General features: G+C 40.6%; 1 protein-coding gene across 1 annotated transcript in view; it reads right to left on the bottom strand.

Moving 5' to 3' along the window:
- Window positions 1-663: 663 nt before the first annotated feature.
- Window positions 664-20939, bottom strand: part of LOC127428535 (AF4/FMR2 family member 4-like) — a 32080-nt gene continuing 11804 nt past the window's right edge. Inside the window, exons 3-19 of the mRNA XM_051676966.1 lie at window positions 18522-19055; window positions 18236-18277; window positions 18083-18166; window positions 17970-17994; window positions 15174-15213; window positions 11195-11303; window positions 9977-10501; window positions 8124-8218; window positions 2587-2722; window positions 2418-2503; window positions 2275-2338; window positions 2041-2177; window positions 1888-1959; window positions 1703-1796; window positions 1582-1616; window positions 1341-1495; window positions 664-817 (exon numbers count right to left, since the gene is read on the bottom strand). Of these exons, the coding sequence (XP_051532926.1) occupies window positions 702-817; window positions 1341-1495; window positions 1582-1616; window positions 1703-1796; window positions 1888-1959; window positions 2041-2177; window positions 2275-2338; window positions 2418-2503; window positions 2587-2722; window positions 8124-8218; window positions 9977-10501; window positions 11195-11303; window positions 15174-15213; window positions 17970-17994; window positions 18083-18166; window positions 18236-18277; window positions 18522-19055 (2349 nt within the window). The 3' untranslated portion in view covers window positions 664-701. The remainder of the gene's footprint in view (window positions 818-1340; window positions 1496-1581; window positions 1617-1702; window positions 1797-1887; window positions 1960-2040; window positions 2178-2274; window positions 2339-2417; window positions 2504-2586; window positions 2723-8123; window positions 8219-9976; window positions 10502-11194; window positions 11304-15173; window positions 15214-17969; window positions 17995-18082; window positions 18167-18235; window positions 18278-18521; window positions 19056-20939) is intronic.

The following is a 20939-nucleotide window of genomic DNA, read 5'->3' as shown; positions in this document are numbered from 1 at the left end:
GTTTAAAAAGTGCCAAAGGATTCGACCAATGAGGAGTCACATTCTATAACAACACAAGTGGCTTGACCAATCAACAGGCTGAAAGCTGAAATCACTTGTGAATTCATGGAGAATCAATTGTGCACTTGATCATGAATTAAACTAATATTCATACACACGAGACAAATGAACACGATTGCCAGATACTTGTGTCAAATTAAATAAGGGAGAAATGCGGATCTCTTCATACTTCAAAAGTGTTTACAACTAAATTCAGAGGTCAGAGGTCATTTGAGAAGCTCTGGTTTGAAGTGGTTTCAACAACAAACAGCAGCAGCATAGTTTCCTGTGACCTTAATTTCATCATTTCTCTAAAGGGTCAAAGGTCACGTGTGATATGCAGGCTAGAAATTAAATATACTATTTCACATGTCAAACCATCACACACGTTACATGTGATCAACTCAAGCGAACACAAAATAAAGAGACTGATGACACACTGACAGTGTTTGTCTTCATGAACATCAGTGTGAGAATCTACAGGAAGATTGACAGGTGCCAATCAGTGCTGAAGAACTAGGAGTCTAAAATCATGTCTCACACACACACACACGAGAAGTGAACGTGTGTCGTTCTCACAGATCTCACGTGCGGCTCATCAGTGTCTCCGGACAAAGTGCTTGAGATGCTTCTGATGCTCACTGACTGAACAGGAAGTGACATCAGTGCATGTCGAGTCTGATCCAGAGCAGTCCGTGTCGTGTGTACCGCACTAATGAACTCAAGGAAGACGTGAGACTCAGAGGACCAACAACACCATCGAGCTCTCGCAGTAAACCTACACAAACACAACAACACTTCATTAAACACTGGAACAGGCAACATTTTAATCAGATCATCAGGAAACAAGAGTTTTGTTATCAGATGTGCACTAGCCGAAAACTATTCGTTTTATATACGCTTGAGCCACTAAATATTTGAAAGAAATTAAAGAGTACTGATTGAATCCGATTATGTGATTGATTATTTGACACCTTTAAATACATTTTCTAAATGTGATGGATTTGTATTGTGTTTTAATTGTAAATGTTCTGCTTTAAGAGAAATCACACAACCACATTTCTAAATACAATTATTATTTAATTATTTTTATATACACTTCAAAATCATATTTAATCAAACTACACAATGAAGACTTTACAGATATTACAGTTTCATTGTCTGTTAAAGCATGATCTTCTGTAAAGCTGCTTTGAAACGATGTGTTGTGAAAAGCGCTATACAAATAAAAATGACTTGAATCTAAACATCCATGCACATAAAGCCGTTACAATTTCTTTTGACCTTTAACCCCTTCTTACCGCTGCCTCTGTGAGCGAGTTCATCCGCCTTATCCCACGTCTCGTGAGCGCTCAGGACCAGCATTGTGATGCTAACGTAAGACGTCGCCACCTGCTGGATGATCTGAGGAATGACGACAGTACCACCAGAGCTCACCGGAGATGCGACGACACTTCTGCAGCGGACACAGAACACACACAACATCACACACAGAGCTGCATCATGAAACTTCACTGTAGATGAATCTGTCATGTGACTCACTTAGACATGCATGGAGATGCAGAACATGATGAACTCTAAAGATAAAAACACAGACTGTGAGCATGAGAGAAGAACATCAGAGAAGACAACTAGGAAACACCAAAGAGCCGTTTTTACACACTTTGAAATGATCCGTGAGAGTTTGTGAGTATTTCAGCGCCGAGTCTCGTTTGTAGCGAAACATCGCCATCTGCAGCAGAGACTGACATCGCAAACTGAAGAAAAAAGACATATATCTGACATGTGAAATGAAAGATTACAGTCACACGTGCTGTTATAAACCTTAGTGTGTCTCTATATACTCACCACAGGACTAGGAAATCTGTCTCATGAGCATCAGCTGACGGATCCGTGTAATTCTTCAGTTTCAATATAAACCTGAACGAACACATGTCAATAATGTGTCAATGAGTTCAAAGAGTATCGGCAGCAAATATCAGACTGTACACAAACACACACCTGATCAGATCAACAGTCTCAGTGAACATGGTATATGCAGATTTGGGCGTCTGGGGGTCAGTCTCCATGGCAACACCGCTCTCCACAAACGACAGCGCAGCCTCCAGGTAACTGAGGGCTTTAAACATCTTATCAACCTGACAAACATCAACAACACAAACAACCACTTGTGCTTTAGGGTGCAAGGTCAGGGTTAGGGTTAGGGTTAGGGTTAAGGGTCAGTGTTATAATCACCGTGGCATCAGCTTGGTGCTTCAGTTTTTTGGCTTCCTTCATATGATCCTCTGCAGAGAGTTGCCTGTGAAACAGAGGTCAGAGGTCAATCACATGCAGTAGTTGTACAGTATCAGTGTGAGTGTGCAGTGAGTGACAGTCACCTGCGCTGGAGCGGAAGCAGTGGGCGTGGTTTAGCTGCAGTTGGACACGTCTGCACTGACTGGCCGCTGCGGCTCTTGTTGAGTTTCTGTGTAGTAAAACAGTTATTGAGATCTGAAGCATCACATCACATATGATCTCAAACACTCACATGATGAAGAGCTGCCAAACCTTCCCATGAGTCCCTGCTCTCTTCTGCTGACTGTCTGAATGATGCTTGAGTTTTGAGTCTCGCTGCAGCTCGTGAGGAACAGACGGCCTGTGTGTCGGACGACTTTTCATCATGTCACTGTTGTTCTTAAACACACTGATGAAGATGATGAAAGCATTGTGAGCGTATGTGGAACTCTGAAGTACTTTCCACTGATTATCATTCATTCATTTGTTCATCAGTACAGAGCTACATGTGTGAGTTCATTAAAGTGTGTGTTTGTGGAAGTCACGTGACGCCATGCGAGGTTCGGATGTGTAAACGGCGAGCTCTGCGCACTTTGCTAGTTTTAACACTATTATTGTCATAAACTGGTGAGATACACTCTGTTCCATAACTGTTCTAGGAGGACAATATGTCAAAGAATTCAAAATCCTCAGGCTATGGAGACAATAAAAACACTTACGTGTTCAAGCTGACGCTCCTGAGCAGGTCGTGAGCTTCGGAGTCTATTTGGTCAGAGAAATGAGGGAAATTCGGCGAGAAATGCTGAACATGTCGGCAATGCTGACGAAGGTCGTTGCTGATTTGGAGGATCTTGCTGTAATATATCGATTGATCACAGCCATGGAGATGAAATTCACTGAGGTGGTTACAAGAGTGGGGGAGGTTGAGAAACGGATCGATTATCTGGAGTCATCGGAGAGGGAATTATCTGCTAATCCGCTAGTGACTAAGGTGGATTTGGAACATGTCTGGGAGAAGTTGGGAGGACTTTGAGAACCGTAGCCGCTGGATTAACGTCTATATTGTTGGAATTCCTGAGGCCAAAGAAGGTCAGGATATGGTGAAATTCCTGGACGTAACAGACCATAAGCTGGAAATCGAGCGAGCTCACAGGATTTCAGCTCGGCGATCTGCTGAACGAGACAGGCCCCGATCAATTCTGGCCAAATTTCTGAGATCATCCGATAAAGATCTCGTGTTACGCAAGGCGAAGAGTAAAGAAAAGCTTTCTTGGAAGAACCACAGCATTTTCTTGTTCCCAGACTTTGCGAATTTGACGAGAGAAACGTGATCGATTCAAGGAATGCAAGAAACTCTTACATTAACGGAAGGTCGCTTTTGCACTGATGTTCCCGGCCAAATTGAGAATAGATGCTAAGGATGGCCGTAAAACATTCACATGCCTACAGCAAGAGATGTCCTTCATAAAGTCAATGGAGTGAGTTATTTTGTGGTACTCACGTTGCAGCCGAGTGGACCGACTCACTGAACATTCGTTTGACTGTCTGGAGGAAACCGAGCACCTTTTTTGTTTCTTTTTGTGCTGGTTCCGCCTGTTGGCTGGAGTTTGTTTTATAGATTATCTTTTGTTGTGTAATTCGGTCTCACAAAATGTGTATAGAAACTTGAGCAATCCGATGGCAAAGTTGTCGCATTGGCTCTTGTAGGCGTACATGGACTGTTCGAGTTTAAAGGGATGGACGGCAGTTGGCGCTGTCGTGCGTGGGGTTAATGCGCACGTTTTTCTTTTTTCTGTTTGTTTGGTTCAGGGTTTGATTTTTCTCTAATGTTGGAATGTGGTCTTTATTATTTTGTCTTTGACACACGATCTATTTTTTCTAATAGTTCAAAATGTCAAATGTTAATATGAGTGGATTGTCTCTCTCTATGTGGAATGTGAATGGGTTGGGGCACCCCATAAAAGAAGGAAGGTTATTTCTCTTCTTAAATGTAAGAAATATGATATAGTGTTTCTTCAAGAAACGCATCTTCCCCAGCAGGAAGCTGAAAAATTTGGGAAGATATGGGGTGGACATGTTTTCTTTAGTGCTGGCTCAAGTAAGAGCAGGGGAGTCATTACACTGATAAGTAAACATCTACAATTCAAATGTCTCAAACAGATTAAAGATAAATTAGGAAGAGTCAAAATCTGATTTTTGCTAATATTTACGCACCTAACGCTGATGATCAGGGTTTTTTTATAGATCTTGAAGGGATGTTGCAAACCGCTGGCACCCCTCATGATATAATATTGGGAGGAGACTTTAATCTTTTGATGGATTCAGTCCTTGATCATAGTGAAGCAAAAGTGTGTAAGCCCCCTAGAGCAACACTGATGCTTCACAGGATGTGTAAAAATCTTGGTCTTACAGATATTTGGAGACTTTTGAACCCATCTGGTAGGGACTATACATTTTTTTCATCAGTCCATAAGATTTATTCTAGAATAGATTTTTTTTATTATATCTAAGTCCCTCATTTCATCTGTTGTTGATTTGCTCAGTTGGAAACATTTTAATCTCAGATCACATCCTGGTGAGTTTAGAGGTGATGCCACATATGGAGAAAAAGAAATCATATAGTTGGCACTTTAATGTATCCCTTTTGCAAAATCCTGATTTCCAGCAAATGTTAAAGACTGAAATCAATGTTTATATGGAGACCAACTGGTCCTCAGTATCCTCTGTGGGTGTGGCTTTGGAGGCACTTAAGGCGGTTCTTAGGGGTCGGATCATACAGTATGCCTCATTCACCAAAAAATCCAAAGCACGAGAACTCGTGGAGTTGGAAGGAAATAATAAAAGTGCAGAGGCAGAGCTGAAGCGCCGTATGTCAGCTGATGGCCTCAGAGAATTGACCCGATTGAAATACAGATATAATACTATTTTGTCACGGAAAGTAGAGTTTTGGTTATTCAGGGCAAGACAGTCATACTTTGAGTCGGGGTCAAAGCAGGGAAGCTTTTGGCTAGATATATAAAGCAGAGAGAGTCTTTTTCTATCATTCCCTCAGTGAAATCTGCTGGTGGTGAAGATATTTACTTCATGGCCATTGATATTAATAATGCCTTTAAAGAATTCTATCTTGATCTCTATAGTTCCACGTCTTCGTCTACTGATGAAGATTTTAGAAAATTTGTGGAACCATTAGTACTCCCTAAATTGACAACTGAGCAAAAGAATTCTCTTGATTCTGAGATAAACTTGGAGGAGCTTGACGAGGTAATTAAGGCCTTGCCTACAGGTAAGGCTCTGGGGCCAGATGGTTTTGCCGCTGATTTTTTTTTTAGATCTTATGCTACAGAACTGGCTCCACTTTTGTTAGAAATTTATACTGAATCATTAAAGAATGGAAAGCTTCCTCCAACTATGACACAAGCCCGGATCAGTCCGATTCTTAAAAAGGACAAAGATCCAAGCGAGTGTAAACATTACCGTCCAATTTTCCCTGATCCAACTAGATGTAAAAATTTTGTCAAAAATTCTGGCTAACCGATTAAGTAAAGTTATGACATCTCTTATACATATAGATCAGGTGGGGTTTATTCGGGGCCGTAGCTCTTCTGATAACATCAGGCGTCTAATCAATATTATGTGGTCAGTAGCGAATGATCAGACTCCTGTCGCTGCCATCTCACTTGATGCCGAAAAGGCCTTTGATATGGTAGAATGGGATTATCTTTTTAAGATTTTGGATTTGGGAGTACATATATTGGTTGGATTAAGTTACTTTATAAACACCCTGTAGCAGCGGTACAAACAGATGGATTAATTTCAGATTATTTTACTCTGGATAGGGGCACTCGGCAGGGTTGCCCTCTTTCCCCATTATTGTTCTGTCTTGCCCTGGAACCATTAGCAGCCGCGATAAGAAAGGAGGATGATTTTCCAGGGGTGATGGCGGGAGGGGTGGCACATAAGCTTCTGCTTTACACAGATTATATTTTATTATTTGTCATTGGATCTATGCCTTACCTCCACAGAATTATTAATTCCTTTTCCAAGTTCTCAGGATACAGAGTTAATTGGTCTAAATCCGAAACTTTGTCTCTGACAGCGTACTGTCCAGTAACGGCTTTCTAGCCGGGCGCCTTTCAGTGGCCCAAACAGGGCATTAAGTATTTGGAGATTTTATTCCCAGCAAATTTGTGTGATTTAGTTAGAGTTAATTTTGACCCTTTATTAAAAAGATTTTCGAGTGATGTGAGCAGGTGGGCTTCATTACATTTATCTATGATTGGGAAGGTTAATGTTATTAAAATGAATTGTATTCCAAAATTCAACTACCTGCTATAATCTCTCCCTGTAGATGTCCCCCTCTCTTATTTCAAGCAATTTGATAGCATAGTGAAGTCCTTCATTTGGAATGGTAAACGTCCCAGATTACATTTCAATAAGTTACATAGGCCGATTGACAAAGGTGGGCTAGGCCTACACAAGATTTTGTTTTATTATTATGTGTTCAGTCTCAGACATTAGGCTCATTGGTCTCTTCCACCTGAGAGAGCCCCTCCCTGGTTTTGTATTGAACAGGAAATTCTTGCCCTTATTTCACCATTACAGAGCCTTTCTATCAAACTAACCGGAGAAGTTAAGTCACACCCTGTTATCTCGCATGTGCACTCAGTATGGACAAAAGTGTCCAGATTGTTTAAATCTGACATTTATATAAATCTTGCCTCGAGCATATGGCTGAACCCAAGATTGTGTGTTGGCAAGTCTCCTTTCTGCTGGTCAGAGTGGATTGTGAGGGGGGTTGCTACACTCGGTGACCTATAAGTGGAGTGTTGAGATCCTTTGAAAATTTGGTTCAACATTTTGGGATTCCCAGATCTCAGTTCTTTAGGTATTTACAGCTGTGCCATCTGTACTATTTCTGGGAGTAGCACACACCCCCCTGAGGAGGCAGATGCTTTGGGAGAGGTGATTACTGCTTTTGGAAAAGGTCATGAGGCATCAGTGTATTACTCCCTGATAATTCAGAGTCTGGGGGACGGAGCTTTAACTTCTATCAAGAGATTGTTAAATGTTGTTTTTATATATATATATATATATATATATGTGTGTGTGTTTTGTATCTTGTTATTGTATGATTTAATAAAAAATATGAAAAAAGATCCAAGAATTTTGGTTGAAGGTTCAGAGTTTTATATGTGATGTATTGGGCACTCAAATTTCATTTTGCCCCAGACTCTGCATCTTAGGTGATGGGGTGGACATCAATATAGGAGATAAACACAAAAAATTGGGTCCTAACCAGTGTTATGATCACCAGACAAATTGTTTTAAGGGGATAGAAGTTGGCTGGAGTGCCCCCATTTCAAGAATGGTGCACGATGATGGGGAGGGTGGCGGCTTTCGAAGAGGAGCATCAAATATAAGACTGGGGAACTTGGATTCGTTTGTTGGGAAATGGGGCAACTATTTGACATTCTTGGAGGTCTCTCGGGGAGGGACAGTGGAGAGAGAGATATAGTTACAAAAAAAACTAAAAAATAATAAGAAATCATATTTATTTATATACTCATGTGTGACCACAGGAATGTTTGTTGGGGGTCAGGGTGGGGTTGGGGATTGGGAGGGGTAATTGTGGGGATTAAATGTTGATTCTGTGTATATTTATATTTTGCTTTTCTGTGTTTTCTGTATGAATCAATAAAAATGTTAATCACAAAAAAAAGTGTGTGTTTGTGTGTAGCTTCAGATAAAAACCTCAAGCAAGATTCTCAAAGATTAGGAAATTTATTTGCTGTAGATTTGTTGTGACTCACTCTGATTGGCTGATGGTGTGTTTAGAAGAGGATGAGTGTTTGCTATCTTTGTCCAGTTTCTGTTTCTTCCTTTCAGAATTTTCATCTCTCTCAGCCTGTAACACACACACACACACAGACACACACACTTTACAAACAGTTTTAGTGACGTTCAGCAATCACATGATCAATGAACAAATATCATCAGATATAGAGTTAAGGTCAGAAGATTACATACACTTAAGCTGAAGTCATTAAAACTAATTTTTTAACCACTTCACAGATTTCATATTAGCAAACTATAGTTTTGGCAAGTCGTTTAGGACGTCTACTTTGTGCATGACACGAGTAATTTTTCCAACAATTGTTTACAGACAGATTGTTTCACTTTTAATTGACTATATCACAATTCCAGTAGGACAGAAGTTTACATACACTAAGTTAACTGTGAGTTTAAGCAGCTTGGAAAATTCCAGAAAATGATGTCAAGCCTTTAGACAATTAGCTTCTGATAGGAGGTGTACTGAATTGGAGGTGTACCTGTGGATGTATTTTAAGGCCTACCTTCAAACTCAGTGCCTCTTTGCTTGACATCATGGGAAAATCAAAAGAAATCAGCCAAGACCTCAGAAACTAAATTGTGGACCTCCTCAAGTCTGGTTCATCCTTGTGAGCAATTTCCAAATGCCTGAAGGTACCACGTTCATCTGTACAAACAATAGTACACAAGTATAAACACCATGGGACCACACAGCCATCATACCGCTCAGGAAGGAGATGCATTCAGTCTCCTAGAGATGAACGTAGTTTGGTGTGAAAAGTGCAAATCAATCCCAGAACAACAGCAAAGGACCTTGTGAAGATGCTGGAGGAAACAGGTAGACAAGTATCTATATCCACAGCAAAACGAGTCCTATATCAACATAACCTGAAAGGCTGCTCAGCAAGGAAGAAGCCACTGCTCCAAAACCGCCATAAAAAAGCCAGACTACAGTTTGCAAGTACACATGGGGACAAAGATCTTACTTTTTGGAGAAATGTCCTCTGGTCTGATGAACCAAAAATGTAACTGTTTGGCCATAATGACCATCGTTATGTTTGGAGGAAAAAGGGTGAGGCTTGCAAGCTGAAGAACACCATCCCAACCGTGAAGCATGGGGGTGGCAGCATCATGTTGTGGGGGTGCTTTGCTGCAGGAGGGACTGGTGCACTTCACAAAATAGATGGTATCATGAGGAAGGAAAATTATGTGGATATATTGAAGCAACATCTCAAGACATCAGTCAGGAAGTTAAAGCTCGGTCGCAAATGGGTCTTCCAAATGAACAATGACCCCAAGCATACCTCCAAAGTTGTGGCAAAATGGCTTAAGGACAACAAAGTCAAGGTATTGGAGTGGCCATCACAAAGCCCTGACCTCAATCTGATAGAAAATTTGTGGGCAGAACTGAAAAAGTGTGTGCGAGCACGGAGGCCTACAAACCTGACTCAGTTACACCAGTTCTGTCTGGAGGAATGGGACAAAATTCCAGCAACTTATTGTGAGAAGCTTGTGGAAGGATACCCAAAACATTTGACCCAAGATAAACAATTTAAAGACAATGCTACCAAATACTAACAAAGTGTATGTAAACTTCTGACCCACTAGGAATGTGATGAAAGAAATAAAAGCTGAAATAAATCATTCTCTCTACTATTATTCTGACATTTCACATTCTTAAAATAAAGTAGTGATCCTAACTGACCTAAGACAGGGAATGTTTTCTACCATTAAATGTCAGGAATTGTGGAAAAACTCAGTTTAAATGTATTTGGCTAAAGTGTATGTAAACTTCTGACTTCAGCTGTATGAACTCAAAGTGTGTTCTGCTCACAGTTCTCTTGAGTCCAGACGTGGCGGGGCCGGTGTGTTTCCTGGCGGCCCCTGAGCGCCGTATGTCCTTCTGTGGTATTCTAGAGAGCAGGTTTAACTCTATCTTCACCAGCAGGGGGCGATGCGTGTTTCTGTGAGTTCTGTCTGTGTGTTTAGTGCAGACAGACGGTTGTCGTTTCTGTGACTCATCCGTTGATCTCGTCTGGTCCGTCTGACGATCAGTTTTCTTTCTCTTGTGTTTCTCTTGCCGTTTGCACGTGTTTTCATTGTGCTGTGAAATCTGCACACGTGTATGCTCCAACTGTAAACTCTTACATGTGTGTGTGTTCACCACCATCTGTGTCCGATTGACCTCAGTGTCGCTGTGATTTGGGTTACTTAAGCAACCCTGATGATCTTTAGCTTCTGTCCTTCCAGAGGAATCACGAGAGCTGGGCTTGATGACATCACACAGGCTCTTAGTGTTCTGCTTGTTCTCTCTGATTTCTAACCATCTCCCCAACTGCCAGTCGCTTCCTTTCTGTTCCTAAACACACAACACAGTTCTGAATGTAGAGGAAATTAGCTCATTTCAGACCAAATACATAAACTGAGATACTGAATATCATCAAAAGGAAAATAAATAAATAAATAATTGCTAGACAAAATAGAAAAGTCTCAAAATTTGAATGTGGCTCAAATATTTTCTAAGTGCCACAGAGTAACACTTTTAGGTGAAGTTAACTTACAAATAGTTCACTTATTAGTTGACTCTGAATATTAAACTGGGATACAAGAAAATATTGTAACATTAAAAGCAGCAATAACTACTTTTTCTTTAAATTATGATTAGCTTGTAGCTTAATGAGTTACAGTTTCTACACATCAAATCATTTTTTTATGATGAAAATGATCTACAAACTGAATATGGACTGAAAATTCACAGAAGTGTTTAATGGACTTTATATTCATCTCAAAAAGAAGCTACTGTACATACAACCGTCAGTGATCTCCTGTCGTCCTCATTTTCCACATATTTATAAATATTGCAAAATAAATAAAAACTTGGATTGTCAATAGACAATTAATCAGATTTCCTCAACAAAAGTCATTCATAAATAAAGTAACCAAAAATAACAACCACAGAGTGTAAACAACTAAAATTAACAACTAAATTAAAAATTAAAAACTATAATAACCTTGGTATGTATACACTTATGTGTGTGTTGTATGTATATACCTGTGTGTGTGCGCTCTCAGGTGCTGGTTGTTTTTCTGGGTTGCTGCTGTTTTCACTGTCAGTGTCTGATGAACTGCTCTCAGAATCACTGGAGCTACTGGAACCTCTTCTACACACACACACACACACACACACACACACACACACACACACACACACACACACACACACACACACACATCAGCACACACACATCACAGTGGCTCCACGGAGCACAGGCTCTTGTCATCTCTAGACTGGACTACTGCAATATTCAATTATCTGACCTTCCTGCATGTGCAGTTAAACCTGAATCCAGAATGTGGCACTGTGTTTGTTCTTCAATGAACTTAAAGATCACATGTTGCATGTCTCTCTTCACTGGCTCACAGTTACTGCTCATGTCAAGTTCAAGACAGTTTGAGGCTGCAGATCACTCACTTCTGCAAATGTCCATCACCTCCAGCAGTCTGTATGCAGTGAGTTAGCAGCGTTTCATAATAAACACAGAAGCACAACATCACTTTCCTGAACTTTTACACTTCCTGATGGTGGAATGATCTTCTCAACTCTCCCGGACCACCTGACTCACTGAAAACACACTTCTTCTTGAACGACACTGACCCTAACCCATGTGACTCGCTTACGTTTTTCCTTACTTGTCGGTCTATTTTATTTTACAGAGCCCCTTAGATAACAGGTAGATAATACGATTTTTCATTCCCTCGCAATATGTTTTTTAACAGGCTACCTGCTAAATTTCATATTATTTTAAAATTCTGTTAACTACAAACAAAGCCTTGAATGGTCTAACTCCACAGTAAGTGACCTAACATGCTATATTCCATCACGTTCATTACGATCGCAAAATTCTGGCCTATTAATGATACCTAGAATATCAAAATCCACAAAAGGAGGTAGATCCTTTTCATATTTGTCTCCTAAACTATGGAATAGTCTCCCTAACACTGTTCGGGATGCAGACACACTCACTCAGTTTAAGTCTAGACTAAAGACTCATCTATTTAGTCAGACATACACCTAATTTATCCTTCAACTCACAATTAGGCTGCTTTAGTTAGGTCTGCTGGAACCAGAAACATCCATCATGATCTATAACTCTGCAATAAATTGAATGGCATCTATGCTAATATTATTCTATTTGTTTCCATGTCTCAGACTACATTCATATCCAGAGGTCACCAGAACCAGCCAGATCCAGCTCCATTTCTACATGGTGTTGGACTCCACTGCTACGTGTCACTGAGTGATGATGACTAAATGCAGCCGGTGCCAACCAGAGATCACTTCAGTCCATTATGATGGACTTCAGAGGATGAACTGATGCCAACTCCAACTGTAAGATATGGGATACTTCATATGCCACTGCCTGAACCTTGGATTTATGATAGACCTCACCGAACCTCAGCGAAATTACCTGCCGGTTGAACTGTGATGCACCTCATTGATCTCTGCCTGCATCACCTTTATCTATTGATGAACTACACTCTTATAATGGAATACATAGATTATCAATTAATTGCCAACAAAACCCTTCATCAGCCAACTAACAAGGACAATTCATCTATGTGAACTTCTGCAGTTAATCCAGGATGAACTTCAAAGACATTAGTCATTAATCTTACAGTTCATACAAAATCTTTGTTTTAAACACTGACCCTTAACACTTACTTAGTTTAATAATTTTAAACCATGACTTGCACTATACATAAATAATATTATCATTATATTCATGATGTTAGTCAGAGGGGAACTGGCCCCCACAGTGAGTCTGGTTTCTCACAAGATTATTTTTCTCCATTAATCAACATCTTATGGAGTTTTGTGTTCCTTACCACAGTCGCCTTCAGCTTACTCACTGGGGTTTATTTATTTGTATACACAATTACACAATGAAGACTCTACGACATTATAGATATTACAGCTTCATTTTCTGTTAATGCATGATCTTCTGTAAAGCTGCTTTGAAACGATGTGTGTTGTGAAAAGTACTATACAAATAAAAATTACTGTACTTTTTAGTTCCCTCGCAATACATTATTTTTGTTCCCTTGCAACAACTTTTGCGTTCCCTGGCAACAACTTTTTTCCAATCCCTCGCAATACATTTTGCTTTACCTTGCAATATGTTTTTTCGTTCCCTCGCATAAGTTTTCTTTCCTTCGCAACACATTTAGCATTTTCTGGCAATATGTTTCTTTGTTCCCTCGCAATAGTTTTGCTTGACCTTGCAATACGTTATTTTCCTTCCCTCGCAATAACTTTTTTTGTTCCCCGGCAATAGGTTATTTTTGTTCCCTGGCAACAACTTTTGCGTTCCCTCACAATACTTTTTTTTCAATCCCTCGCAATACGTTTTGCTTTACCTTGCAATACGTTTTTTTAGTTCCCTCGCATAAGTTTTCTTTCCTTTGCAACACATTTAGCATTTTCTGGCAATATATTTTTTTTGTTCCCTCGTAATAGTTTTGCTTTACCTCGCAATACTTTATTTTCATCCCTCGCAATAACTTTTTTGTTCCCTCGCAATACTGTTATTTTCGTTCCCTCGCAATACGTTATTTTCGTTCCCTCGCAATACGTTATTTTCAATAATGACTTTTGCATTCCCTCGCAATGACTTTTGCGTTCCCTTGCAATAGTTTTGCTTTACCTTGCAAGAAGTTATTTTCCTTCCCTCGCAATGTTTTTGTTCCCTCGCAATACGTATTTCATTACCTCGCAATACTTTATATTCATTGCTTCGCAATACGTTTTGCAATGTTTTTTCGTTCCTTCCAAACACATTTTGAATTCCCTTGCAATATGTTTTTTTTAGTTCCCTCTCAATGTTTTTTCATTTCATTTCTTTTGAACTGAAAAGTTATTTCAGACCAAATAAATAGAGATCTTGAATATCATCAAACAGAAAAAAAAGAAAATCGTTGCTTTGTCACATTTGTAAAAGTGTGCATGTGTGTTCAAGGTTAAAATTAAAACTAATGCTAACGTTCCCTTGCAATACTTTTTTTCATTCCCTCGCAATATGCTTTACGTTCCCTCACAATAAATTTACCGTGGTTTTACTACAGCAACCATATTTTAACCATATATTTGTAGTTAAACCATAGTAATAATACAGGAAAACAAAACAATTGTAATAAAATTCATAATTTTGTGGTTATTATAGTTTTACTATTGCTACAAATACCATAGTTTAACTAATGTCTGAAAAGGAATAGGCTGAAGCCAGAGATACTTATGCCTACCATTTTTACCTCTCAAGTTTTATATTCTCTCTTTAAATATTTCCATTTACAGTCCTGTTGACAACTCAGAAGAAACTAAGAACATAAAGAAAAAAAGAGCAAGATGACTATATAAGATTTACCAATTTAAACCTCACCCTAACAAAATACACTATTTGAATCAAACTCAACAAAATGCACAGTTTTCTTTAACTGCATAATTTCTATATACATGACACATTTATACAAAAATACTATATACATAATACAATGTTCCTATCAACCCAATCTTTCATACTTTTTAAACACCTCAGTTTTAAACACTTTTAAATGTATTGTTTTACACAATTTGAATTCTTAAATAAGTATTATTGTATTTGTAGTAAAACCATAATAACCAAAAATTATGATTTTTATTACCATAGTTTTAATTTTCTTGTCTTATTACTAATAATTAACTAATAATTGGTTTTACTACAAAGTTAAAATATGGTTACTATAGTAAATGGTAAATTTGTTGCGAGGGAACGCAAAACTATTTCAGAAAAACAATTCCCGCCCTGTCCTCTAAGAGGCGCCGTACTTTTTGGATAAAAGCATCTATTTAAATTAATACATGTCAGTGTCACTTGTTTTGCACTGTTTGCTTTGTATGCAGCAAAGGTGCAAACGCTTTGGCACTTTATAATTAACAATTATTTGTCATGCCAGTAAAGCACATTACAACATCTGAACATCAGTCTGATACTCACGGAGGTTTCTGCTGAACTCTGTCTGATGATTCATGAGATTCTAGTAAAGAACACAAGAAAAACACACATGAATACACCATCACAATGAACACACACGCACACGAATACACCATCACAACGAACACACACACACATGAATACACCATCACAATGAACACACACACACACGAATACACCATCACAATGAACACACACACACACACACACACACGAATACACCATCACAACGAACACACACACGAATACACCATCACAACAAACACACACGCACACACGAATACACCATCACAACGAACACACACGCACACACGAATACACCATCACAACGAACACACACGCACACACGAATACACCATCACAACGAACACACACGCACACACGAATACACCATCACAACGAACACACACACACGAATACACCATCACAATGAACACACACACACGAATACACCATCACAATGAACACACACACACACACACACACGAATACACCATCACAACGAACACACACACACACGAATACACCATCACAACGAACACACACGCACACGAATACACCATCACAACGAACACACACGCACACGAATACACCATCACAATGAACACACACGCACACATGAATACACCATCACAACGAACACACACGTACACACGCATACACCATCACAACGAACACACACGCACACACAAATACACCATCACAACGAACACACACGCACACACGAATACACCATCACAATGAACACACACACACGAATACACCATCACAATGAACACACACACACACACACACACACGAATACACCATCACAACAAACACACACGCACACGAATACACCATCACAATGAACACACACGCACACACACACACACGAATACACCATCACAATGAACACACACGCACACATGAATACACCATCACAACGAACACACACGTACACACGCATACACCATCACAACGAACACACACGCACACACAAATACACCATCACAACGAACACACACGCACACACGAATACACCATCACAATGAACACACACACACGAATACACCATCACAATGAACACACACACACGAATACACCATCACAATGAACACACACACACGAATACACCATCACAATGAACACACACACACACACACACGAATACACCATCACAATGAACACACACACACACACATGAATACACCATCACAACGAACACACACACACACACACGAATACACCATCACAATGAACACACACACACGAATACACCATCACAACGAACACACACACACACACACGAATACACCATCACAATGAACACACACACACACACATGAATACACCATCACAACGAACACACACACACACGAATACATCATCACAACGAACACACACACACACACACACACGAATACATCATCACAACGAACACACAGACACACACGAATACACCATCACACTGAACACACACTACACGAACACATCACAATGAATACACACACACACACGAATACATCATCACAACGAACACACAGACACACACGAATACACCATCACACTGAACACACACTCACACACACACATGAATACACCATCACAATGAACACAAACTCACACACATGAATACACCATCACAATGAACACACACACACACACACACACACGAATACACCATCACAATGAACACACACACACGAATACACCATCACAATGAACACACACACACACACACACAAATACACCATCACAATGAACACACACACACACGCGAATACACCATCACAATGAACACACACACAAATACACCATCACAATGAACACAAACACACACATGAATACACCATCACAATGAACACACACACACACACGAATACACCATCACAACAAACACACACACGAATACACCATCACAACGAACACACACACGAATACACCATCACAACGAACACACACACACACACGAATACACCATCACAACGAACACACACACACACACACACACACGAATACACCATCACAACAAACACACACACACACACGAATACACCATCACAATGAACACACACAAACACACACACGAATACAACATCACAACGAACACACACACACACGAATACATCATCACAACGAACACACACACACACACGCACACACACACACACGAATACATCACAACAAACACACACACACACACACACACACACACACACACATGAATACACCATCACAACGAACACACACACACACACACGAATACATCATCACAACAAACACACACACACACACACACACACATGAATACACCATCACAACGAACACACACACACACACACGAATACATCATCACAACAAACACACACACACACACACACACATGAATACACCATCACAACGAACACACACACACATGAATACATCATCACAATGAACACACACACACACACACACATGAATACACCATCACAACGAACACACACACACATGAATACATCATCACAATGAACACACACACACACATGAATACATCATCACAACGAACACACACACACACGAATACATCATCACAACGAACACACACACACACACACACACACGAATACATCATTACAACAAACACACACACACACACACATGAATACACCATCACAACGAACACACACACACACACACACACGAATACATCATCACAACAAACACACACACACACACGAATACACCATCACAACGACACACACACACACACACACACACACACACACACACACACACACACACACATGAATACACCATCACAACGAACACACTTACTGTGGTCTGGGAATCCATGTATATCCTGTCAAAGCAGCAGTTACAGGAAAAAATGAGCGAGAAACTGTGGTGTTTAAATGAATGCTAATTAAACAGATAACTGACTCTCTGACCTCATTAGGAGCGGCTAATCGGGGCGGCTCGGTTGCGCTCGGCGTATTAATGTGTGTCAACAGTGGAGGCCATGAGGTCATTTCCTGTATGACAGAGAGACATTTAAATCCTGCAGCTGTACTCAACAAACTCACAGGGTGACAGACACTGACCTTCAGAATGTCCTCCACACGCTGACCTTCATCACGCACCATCTACAGACACACAGAGAGAGATGTGAAATATGGGCTATAATGTTTTATTCAACATGTGCCAACTGTTTTTCATGAGTTTATATGTTCATATAGTTCCCATGTGAACACATGTGACTTGCTATCAAGTTCTGAGTGTGTCTTTGGTAGTAAAATGGGCATATGTGCCACAGAAAAGGAAGAAAGTTTAGGACTGTCACAGGAGTTAGATGTTTCGTCTGTGCTCTAAATATATGCAGACACTTACATCAACACACTGTGATGGCAGCTTCAGGAGAGAACGGTTCGGCGTGCTGCAGTTCTTCAGGTCAGGTAAGATCTCATGCATCTCTGATGAGGCCTTCATATCAGGAGAGTCACTGTTCATCTGGTCCTGACCGTCCATCGGCCTCACGTATGCTGTGGGCTTCCTCATGTTCACCACACCCCGTTTAGAGTGTAGATTCAGTGGGAGTGTGTGTGCGAGCGGAGGAGCCTCCACCTGACGGGTCGAGCTGTTTTCGTCATCTGAGTCACTGGACTGCAGGGGGGACAGTGGGACGGGTAAACTGCTCGAGTCCCAGCTCTCACCTGCCTGTAAACTCCCTGATGGAGGGGCGGAGGAAGCGGGCATGCTCTCAGGTGTGTGTCCCGACGGCTTGGGTTGCTCCACACAGGTGAGTTGAGTGGAATGCCTGTAAGGAAACACCGAGCAAAGATCTTCATGTGCGACATCATGTCCATCCTCGAAATCACCTAGCATCATCTGAATACGACTGGACAGCTCGTCCCCTTTCATTATCTGGAAAGTAATTTAAAGAAATTTGAATGAGTGACATTTATTCACCTAACTTATATTCAGGTGTTCTCATTTGGAGCTGCAGTGGTCTGACACAACAACCCTCATGTGGTTCATTTACAGAGTTTGATTCAATGAGACATTTAAAAATGTCATTTCACAAACTTAATCAAGCTCTCACCCATCTATCTTTATATACTCTTATCCTGTGTAGGGTTGTGGGGTTCTGGAGCTTATACCACCTCTGACCCAAAATATTTATATGGAAATGAGTTATCGGTGTTCACCATTTTTGCTATCACTTACCTAATGGTTATAAAGTGCATCAGGAAAGTATTCACAGCGCTTCACTTTTTCCACATTTTGTTATGTTACAGCCTTATTCCAAAATGGATTCAATTCATTATTTTCCTCAAAATTCTACAAACATTACCCCATAATGACAACATGAAAGAAGTTTAAAATCTTTGCAAATTTATTAAAAAAAAAAAAAAAAAAAAAATCACATGTACATAAGTATTCACAGCCTTTGCCATGACACTCAAAATTGAGCTCAGGTGCATCCTGTTTCCACTGATCATCCTTGAGATGTTTCTACAACTTGATTGGAGTCCACCTGTGGTAAATTCAGTTGATTGGACATGATTTGGAAAGGCACACACCTGTCTATATAAGGTCCCACAGTTAGTAGTGCATGTCAGAGCACAAACCAAGCCATGAAGTCCAAGGAATTGTCTGTAGACCTCCGAGACAGGATTGTATCGAGGCACAGATCTGGGGAAGGGTACAGAAAAATTTCTGCAGCATTGAAGGTCCCAATGAGCACAGTGGCCTCCATCATCCGTAAATGGAAGAAGTTTGGAACCACCAGGACTCTTCCTAGAGCTGGCCGCCCGGCCAAACTGAGCGATCGGGGGAGAAGGGCCTTAGTCAGGGAGGTGACCAAGAACCCGATGGTCACTCTGACAGAGCTCCAGCATTTCTCTGTGGAGAGAGGAGAACCTTCCAGAAGAACAACCATCTCTGCAGCACTCCACCAATCAGGCCTGTATGGTAGAGTGGCCAGACGGAAGCCACTCCTCTGTAAAAGGCACATGACAGCCCGCCTGGAGTTTGCCAAAAGGCACCTGAAGGACTCTCAGACCATGAGAAACAAAGATTGAACTCTTTGGCCTGAATGGCAAGCGTCATGTCTGGAGGAAACCAGGCACCGCTCATCACCTGGCCAATACCATCCCTACAGTGAAGCATGGTGGTGGCAGCATCATGCTGTGGGGATGTTTTTCAGCGGCAGGAACTGGGAGACTAGTCAGGATCGAGGGAAAGATGAATGCAGCAATGTACAGAGACATCCTTGATGAAAACCTGCTCCAGAGCGCTCTGGACCTCAGACTGGGGCGAAGGTTCATCTTCCAACAGGACAACGACCCTAAGCACACAGCCAAGATAACAAAGGAGTGGCTCCGGGACAACTCTGTGAATGTCCTTGAGTGGCCCAGCCAGAGCCCAGACTTGAACCCGATTGAACATCTCTGGAGAGATCTGAAAATGGCTGTGCACCGACGCTCCCCATCCAACCTGATGGAGCTTGAGAGGTCCTGCAAAGAAGAATGGGAGAAACTGCCCAAAAATAGGTGTGCCAAGCTTGTAGCATCATACTCAATAAGACTTGAGGCTGTAATTGGTGCCAAAGGTGCTTCAACAAAGTATTGAGCAAAGGCTGTGAATACTTATGTACATGTGATTTTTTTTTAATTTATTTATTTATTTATTTTTTTATAAATTTGCAAAGATTTCAAACAAACTTCTTTCACGTTGTCATTATGGGGTATTGTTTGTAGAATTTTGAGGAAAATAATGAATTTAATCCATTTTGGAATAAGGCTG

The sequence above is a fragment of the Myxocyprinus asiaticus genome, chromosome 38 (assembly GCF_019703515.2).
Source record: "Myxocyprinus asiaticus isolate MX2 ecotype Aquarium Trade chromosome 38, UBuf_Myxa_2, whole genome shotgun sequence".
NCBI classification, from domain to species: domain Eukaryota; kingdom Metazoa; phylum Chordata; class Actinopteri; order Cypriniformes; family Catostomidae; genus Myxocyprinus; species Myxocyprinus asiaticus.
Note: the sequence above shows the minus strand (reverse complement) of the source record. Positions and strands in the feature narration are given on the sequence as shown.